Source organism: Phyllobates terribilis, unplaced genomic scaffold (assembly GCF_046119375.1).
Source record: "Phyllobates terribilis strain yellow unplaced genomic scaffold, ASM4611937v1 Scaffold_2__4_contigs__length_985480577, whole genome shotgun sequence".
Classification (NCBI taxonomy): Eukaryota; Metazoa; Chordata; class Amphibia; order Anura; family Dendrobatidae; genus Phyllobates; species Phyllobates terribilis.
In genome coordinates this window covers 94,637,428-94,646,165 of record NW_027362762.1, presented here as the reverse complement: position 1 = coordinate 94,646,165, position 8,738 = coordinate 94,637,428, and the positions used below count along the sequence as shown (strand labels likewise).

At 40.1% G+C, this 8,738-nt stretch overlaps 1 protein-coding gene across 4 annotated transcripts in view; it reads right to left on the bottom strand.

Annotated features, from left to right (window-relative positions):
- Positions 1 to 489: 489 nt before the first annotated feature.
- The window catches only part of LATS2 (large tumor suppressor kinase 2), a 63,733-nt gene continuing 55,484 nt past the window's right edge, over positions 490 to 8,738 (bottom strand). For all 4 annotated transcript variants that reach the window (XM_073662330.1, XM_073662315.1, XM_073662324.1 and 1 more), the window contains 3 exons: positions 7,644 to 7,826; positions 5,470 to 5,576; positions 490 to 4,801 (listed from right to left, as the gene is read on the bottom strand). In XM_073662330.1, coding sequence (XP_073518431.1) covers positions 4,307 to 4,801; positions 5,470 to 5,576; positions 7,644 to 7,826 — 785 coding nt within the window. In that variant the 3' untranslated portion in view covers positions 490 to 4,306. The remainder of the gene's footprint in view (positions 4,802 to 5,469; positions 5,577 to 7,643; positions 7,827 to 8,738) is intronic.

The following is an 8,738-nucleotide window of genomic DNA, read 5'->3' as shown; positions in this document are numbered from 1 at the left end:
GGATCCCTGTTTTGGGATACTTTTTTTCTGGTTTCTTCACTTTCTTCTGAAAGCGAACCTCGTTTAGGATAGCTATTGCCGTCAAAATCTATGGCCAAGACCTCTGAGTCTGTTCTGCATGGGCTTTCATATGTTATGCCAAATAGATTTTTCTGCAGATAGCACATAATAATATGACCATGTGTTGTGCCTAATGACAAACTCAGTTCTGCTCAGGGTCGGACTGGCCCACCAGAGAAACGGAGTATCCTCCGGTGGGTCCTGGCTTCTCCTTCAAGAGAGTTCATAGTGCAAACCTTGCATGGGGCTCTTGAGTGGGGGAGAAAGGTGGGCCCTCAGAATCAAATCCTCTGGTGGTCCCAATGTTCTTCAGTCTGACACTGTTTCTGCCGCATGTGTATTAAAAAAAAATGACTAAATTGATATTGAGTCATTGATGAAGCACCATATCTCCCTTAATAACAGTGAATCTTATCGGATAACCCCCGATGTATGTCCATCCAACAGGTTTATTGAGTCTGAAAATAGAACATACATTTAGTGAAGAAGCCTCTCTCACATAAGCAATATATTAAAACTGATAATGCAAAAGCCTTAGAGAGGTGAGGATCAAAATCATTCAATTATTGCAACGTACTCATCACCGGCTCACGGTCCAGGCGGCCGGTCCGTGAGAACTACCAACATGATGAAGGTTCAACCCCAGCGAGACACGACTGTCTATACTGCGTGCAGGTGACCAGTACATTTCAATGTGGTTATAGAGATACATACAGAACAATCCAGAATATATTACACAAAATACATATCCACATTCTCCAGCAGAGCCCTTGAGAGCCGCCATTTTCCTCTCCCCTGACACAAAAGCTGGACGGAAGACAAGTGCATAGCAAAAAAAAAACCAAGATTGTAACATCAAACCCATTGTTTCCCGATATGCTCATCATCCTTTGGTCCAGCCTTCGCACGGACAAACACACAATTATTATACACATCACCACATTTCACAATTCCTACTTCCTCCTACAGTCTCACAGGACCGGCCTGCGAATATGGGGACAATAAAACCTAAGAGTCAAAACCACGCAATATGCAAACACTTACTCACACGTCCTACCAAAAACCAACCAGGCAATTACAGAGCAGCCAAGTACGAAAGGATGTATAAATGGCACAAACACTCCTATAAAACATACCAAACAAAAAAAATATATATATATAGTGTACTCATATTGCACAAGAAAGATGTCACATGTTTTGGGGTTAAAGGCCGTTTCCTACGTTAGGATTTTTTTTTTTATTTATTTAGGTGCAATCTCATGTATCAATATATATAGATCTAAAACTTTATATATAAATCTGTTTCATTTACAATTTACAAACTTATTTTTTTAAAACTTTTTTTCTAATTTTTTTTTCTCGAGTTAGTAAATTCCATTAACAGGGTTTAAAGGGGTTGTCCAGGCTTGGGATTAAAAGTCACTTTAAGTGACTGCAGAATCGTGACAGTGTTCAGTGCACACGCAATCACTATCCCCCTGGTCGTGTCACCGCATGTATGCATACTTGCGGTCACTAGCCGACTAACATGTGTCTAGCATGTGATCGAAAGTGAGCAAGTTGCCTATATGTGGTCTCGGAAAAAAACGATGAATCATGACAGTGTGCGCACCATCACAATTCCACAGTCTGCAGTCGCAGAGTGGCTGCAGACTTTTGTACCAAACCTTGACAACCCAAGTTAAAAGGCCTAAAAAGTGTTGTTGGGGTTTTTTTGGAAATATCTTCCAAGAGGAAATTTTTGATAAAAATACTGTCGCCTCTATCATATATATTGGTTACAAAAAATAATTAGCTTTTCTCGAATAATATCTCACTTTTACTAGGGGTTACATTAGGTGTGGTGACCTTGCTCAAGGTTATGAAATAAGCCACTTGCAGAGCATAGTAGACAATCATGGCTTAGTGTTGTGGCGTATCTAATAGTTCTTTACTATCACAAAACCTCTCGTCAGGTATGTGAAGTGGCCGATTTGCTGTAGCCGCTTCTCTGTGGAATAAAGAAAAAGGAAGAGGTAGCTTGGCTTGCGCATGGTCCTCTCCATTAAAGTCAATTAGAGAAAAGCAAAGCAGTTTTCTGCAAATTCAAACAGAAAAAAGATGTAGAATTTATAGGTCCCGATTCACCAAAGCTTTTACATCCTCAAAATGGAGTAGGAACTTTGAAAAGTTGCAAACTTTTGGCGCAAGAGTTTTCGTGCTGGCTCTACCGAAATGGGCAGGATGGGGGTGCTGAGGAGGCATGATGCCACAGCTCATGTAATTCATGACGAGCTGTGGCGTTCCCTATACCAGAAGTCTTACTCAAGACCTTGAGTAGAGTAACATTTCTCACATGGCGCACACCAGTCATCAGAGGCGCACACCACTCATCAGAGGCGCACACCACTCATCAGAGGCCCACACCACTCATCAGAGGCCCACACCACTCATCAGACGCACGCACCACTCATCAGAGGCGCACACCACTCATCAGACGTTCCAGATTCTTTGAAAGGAGTGCACCTGTTAATGAATCAGGAGCGTCTGACTCCACTATGTCCCCTCATCAAGACCCAGATCCTAGAAAATCACCAGTCTTGATGAATTGGGACCATGGTGTTGTGAAAGATGAGCGTCCCAGAGGTGGAACCTGTAAATAATACATTTTTAATGGAGATTTGCAGCATTAGCAGACCTCATTGCCCCTTTGAGGAAACAGCCAAATAATTATTAACAATATTGAACTCTGTATATTAGTTAAAGGGGTTGTCTAGTATTAGAAATACATGACCACACCGGTCCAGGGCCTGTGATCGGTATTGTAGTTGAGCTCAGTTGAAGTGACTAGGGATGAGCTGCAATGCCACATGCAACTTATGGACAGGCATAGCACTGTTTTTGGAAAAATACATTTATGTCTTTCTAAAGCTGTACATTCACTTTAAGGACACAGTAAGATGGTCGTATAAATCTGCCTGAGATCGGAGCGCAGTGCACGGTCTGGCAGACGTCTCTCTCTACCTGATCATCATGACGGCTGCATAGAAATATATCAAGCTGTCACACTCGGCTCGGGAGAGCCGCCGGCCAGTCCATGCACTGCGTTCCGATTTCGGGTCGATCTGACTGCGCCCTAAGAGATATATGAACCTATTAAAGTTTTTTGAAGAATCCAGCAAAGTAGAAAGTTTAACCTCAATAATTTAAGCTCTGATCACACAAACATCAAGGCTTCCATTCACACAGAAGCTTCTTGAACAGATATAAGCCACTTACAATAGAGTTCATAAAAAAAAAAATGTAACCACTAATGGAATGGCAGAAATATAAAATGTGAGTTTTACCCTTGAATCACTACTAAATACTGTCATGTCGCCGTCTAGTAAATTTTTTACTTATGAACCTTTTTTTTTTATGTTATATCCTGCATTCTAACTGCAGCGAATATATCCAATAAACTCAGCGAGGGTCGAACCAATATTAGAAAATATATAAGTGCTCTTTTGAAAAATATATGGGTAATGGTTCGAGGCTGTAACAGAAGTCTCTTAAGATCTATAAAGTTTGTAAGAAACAAAAAAAATAATAACAATAGTCAGAGAAATCTCCTTCAATATCCGTAAAAATATTTTTGACCAAGTAAGTAAAGCAGCGGACTGAGGATTTCCCCCCCTTAGGTCCTCCTTGCGGTGGTCACCTCCCGCAAGTCACAGTTCAGTCATACACAGAATATTTATGATAGGTGTTTGAAAATGCTGGACCCCTTTTCCAAAGTTTCACAAAAAATGAACTAAGATGCAGTCAGGGAAATCAGAATATTCTTCAGACGTGAAGAAAACTGGTGGAAAGACATAGGTTATTGCTATGCTTTAACTGTGCTGCATAGGAGGGCACAGGTCTACAGCCAAGTACGAGTCCACTTATGATATCCTGTTACTTGGCTGGAATAATGCCAAAAAGGTGCCACATGGTACAGGTACCATTGTCTTTGGTTTTTGCCGGTAGCGAATCATCTACATGTATCATCTACATGCCATGAAACAGCCTCCATATTAAAGGTACAAATGGTGAGATGCCAAGAAGCCCTAAACACTTCCAATGCTCTGCATCAATCCAGATAAGCACCATTTTCCTAAAGCCTCAGTATTTCGACATGAGGCTGATAAAGATCCGAAGGCCACCCATCTTAAGGACAGAGATGGGCATCGGTCATGGGTACAAGCTTCACTGGAGAAGATTTTCAGCATACAAGGAGTGAGCCATTTCATACATAGACCGGTTGGCAATTCTCTGTCTCACTTTCGCTTGTTTCTTGACTTTCTTCCCTAGATTCTTCAAACGGGGAGGGCTCCATTCTTGATGGCTTTGGATAGCGGAATGGATAGCCATTATCATCGAAGAACCTTCTGAAGGTAAATTCGTAGAAAGCATGTTCTGTGTGCTTGTTATTAGGCGACATGAGAATGTCCCAAGCCATGGTGCTGTCCCCACTCTCATTCCACGGGCTTTCCTCATCCACTGGATCAAAATTGGATGTGTCCATTGGGTGACTGATTTTAGGGACATAAGGTGCTGGCTGCCGCCGGATATCAGAGGTGAAGTCAATGGACTTGAAGAATGAGTGGGCTTTAATTTCATCTGCGCCGTTTCTGCCAAGTCTGTTCTCTGCGGCACAACAAAGTTTGGTGATCAGATCTGTCGCCTCTGGGCTAAGCTTGATCTGGGAGGGAATGTGAAGTGTGTTCTCCCAATTTATTACCTTTAAAAACAAAAGTGAAGTCAATGTTAACGCATAGAATACCACATACAACTGATGTAAAAAAAAAGAAAGTATAATTTCTGAGATCAAACCAAACTAGATCAAAGCCATTTTTGTTACTACTGATTACATATCACCAAGGATCTAAGAACAGCAAAGAAAGGAGCAAAATACAAGGAAGAATACATAAGATTAAAGGTGTATTCACATCTAATAATGGCAGATCAGCAGCGTATGCCATACAGTTATGATTGGTGGGAGTCCAACCTGGGGGCGAAAACAAAGGGACAGGGGGCTTTTCCTGCACAGCAATACTCTGGGTAACTCGCCGGACCTATCCATTCTGAGATTCAGTGAGGTCCTCCACTCTATTACTTTATACAAGATTCTATGGGCACGCGTCAGAAACAATTCTCCACAACTATGGCAAATGTATAACCCTAATATTACGTGAATAGAACTGTAATTATGTTCAGGGGAAAAAAAAAGTAATTTTTGGACTGAACCGCGGCCAAAAAATTACTCATTTTTCTGTATTGAGGTTGGTGAATTTTAGCTTAAATAAAATGTAAAAATAAATGAATAAACAACAAATGAATAAATTAATGAATGAATGAATAATTGCTGATATATATGTAGAAAAAAAATGAAGCGATCTGGGCTCTTACCTTTAGCTGCGTTTCGGTTGGGTTGGGTGCAAGGAAAGGAGGCTGTCCGATCAGCATCTCAAACAGGATGACGCCCACACTCCACCAGTCACAGAGCTGTGTGTACCCTGCACAATGACAGCAGACCGTGGTAAGGGAGCATTCATGCCAGCAAATAGGAGTTTATTATGTGATCATTCATTTTCCAATATTTTTTTTTTTTTAACTCTGTTTTTATTAAATATTTTTCATGATTCATTACATGTCATATAAACGTGCATCCATCAAATAGTTATCTAACATTGGGCATTTGACTCAATGACAAAGTAAATTTGATTTTACAATATTTAAAAAAAAAAAAAGTTAATCCTTTTATTTTTTCTTATGTTCAGAAGAAAATACCTATATATTAGCATACAAAACACTAATAGAGCAGCCATAATGTCTCTATTAAATGAGGCATAAGTAATTTTAAAATAATAGATTTTATTATAGAAATACATATAAAACCATCTGATTAAAAATAAGCATAAGGTATCATGTGTAGCAAACAGTGCAGCAGGTAGGTTATGTCACTCTTCCTTAATTATATATAATTATAAAGTCTAAAGTGCTAATAATATAACCAAATAATTATTTACTATATATTACCATGTAATAATGGTCTGTAAATTACACAAAGAGTGATGATGCTCACTCCATGGTCATTATACACTGTACATACATTATATTGTCCATAGGCCTGTTCACTTTTAGAGTCCATCCACTAGAGCGGGAATGTCAAACTCAAATACACAGAGGGCCAAAATTAAAAGCTTGGTCAAATTTCCCAGAGGAGCATGCAAGGTGTTTAAGTCTCCTCATACTGGCGTGCCAGACCTGGCATGTCACTTTCCACAAAGAGAAACCTTACCCCTTAGATCATTTATTTTAAAAATGCAACATACTAGAAAGCAGGAGATAAAAATCCAAGTTCTGTGAAATAGTGAAAAGAAGCAACAATTCCACCATTGTTTTTTTTTTTTATTTTATTTTCAAGGAGTTAAGTATGCGGTAAAAATTACCTTGTAACATTATGGTTATGGCGAAACCAAACTTGTATTGTTTGAGTGATGGAAAGAAAAACAGAAATTGAAATTTGGTTTGTGTCGCCATTTTCCAGTTGTTGGAACTGTGTGAGGACTTCTTTTTTTTTTTGCATGGCCAGATGTAATTTTTATTAATACCATTTTAGGGGTTCATATGTTTTAACTGCACTTATTAAAGGGAGGTGTGACGACCGAAAAAAATAACAATTCTGGCTTTTTGGATTTTTTTATTTTATTTTATGGCATTTACCGTACAGATTATATATTTTAACATTTTGATACATCAGAGTTTTGAGGATATGGCGATACCAAATATGTTTATTTTTTATTTTTTCCAATGGGGAAAATGGATCATTTTTTTATTTTTAAAAACTCTTTTTCACTTTATAACCTGTGATGATTTGATTATTTGTTATATACATTGCAATACTACAGTAATGCAAGATACAGTGAAATTCACAGTCTCCTGTGAATCTTTGCAGGAGTACCAGCATGGCAGCAATGGGGTTTTTAGCAGGCCCCACGCTGCCATAACGTCCCGCACTTGCATTGATTGTGGGGGGCAGATGGACGTTCAAATTGCTAGAGGTTGCCCCACTGAAATGCTGCTGTCAATGATGACAGCGCCATTTAAGGGGTTAAGCAACAGTTATCGTTTCTAGATCAGGAACTTGGCGATATAGGAAGCTGTGTCAGTCATCGTTTAAGATCTAAGGGGTAATGTTTCTCCTTGTGGAGAGTGACAAGCCAGGCCTGGCATGTGAGCGTGAGGAGACTTATAAGCCATGCAATGCTCCTCTGGAAAATTAAATATGCAAATTGTCTCTTCAGAGAGGAAGAGGACTTGAACTCTACCTCCACCTATTGGAAGTCGCAATCCTAAAAGTCAATATCGACCCTTTAACAAACCTTGCAATATGACTAAGGATAAAAGCCAAACCAGAATCTCAATTTGCAGACACAGTGTTTTGGGGTATTGACCCTCGTCAGTGCAAAGTATTAGATCAATTTTGGATTTCTCAGAAATAATGGCTCCAAGTGATGAAAGCAGAATATGGTCAGCTATCATATCGACAGAGGATTTCTGGGCCTTGTGATGCTCCTCACCTTTACGCAAGAGAACTTCTGGGGCGATATAGTTAGGGGTCCCCACTAAAGAATGAGCCAGACATCGGTGGTGCTGTCTCTTAGCTCTTTGCTCCAGCGTTTTCAGTCGATCTCCACATCTACAGTTGGATACATCGTCCCAATGCTCGCTGGGCTCCATGCTGTCCTGTCGAATGTGATTTCCTGAGAGATATAAAAATCTGGAATGAGCATAAGAGGTTCATAATTTTTCTACAATGTATGGGCTGACTTAAATGTTAGGCAGAGTAAATACACTTATTAATAAGAGATACTATTAATGACATTAATCACATTTCCAATAATAAGTTTTCATTTTTTGAGGACATTGTATATTTTACTAACTATTTCATGATCTTTCAGAAGATCAGCTTAGTTGCTTAGTTCAGTTTAACCACAAATATATTCTATGACAGCCTGGCTAGAGGACAAATGATCCACAACCAAAAGGGGTGTAGAACAAAATTTGTGCCAGTGACGGGTCCTGCTTTTGGGCAGTTTGTGCGCCACAAATGAGCTAAAGCAGAATTCCACTATGATTTACTTTAGATGTAAACTATTATGAATCCGTCAGGTCTTTGACGGCCCATCCTTCATGCTTAGGGCTTATTCAGATTGCCGAGATCAGACCACAATGCCTGGACTGGTTGCGGGTCGCCCGACCCGAACCCTTGGGTTTGGGAGAGCCACGGCCAGTCCGTGCATTAGAGATTCGTGCTCATACCAATGTGTACGGACATTTGAATGAGCCCTGAGGCTGTACTCACGCATCCATTTTTTTCTCATCCCCCTTTTTTTTTTCTTCACTGAAACAGGAAAACTGTCTGGACTTTTTTATCCATCGACTCTTAGCAATGGATCAGTTAATCACGAATGAAAAACTGAAGTACAAAGTCTATCTTCTGTGTGTCATCCAAGTTGTACAGATCCCTAAAGCCCCCGTCACACTAAGCGAGATCGCTAGCGATATAGCTGCTGAGTCACAAGTTTTGTGACGCAACAGCGACCTCAGCAGCGATCTCGCTACGTTTGACACGTAGCAGCGACCAGGCCCCAGCTGTGAGATCGCTGGTCGTG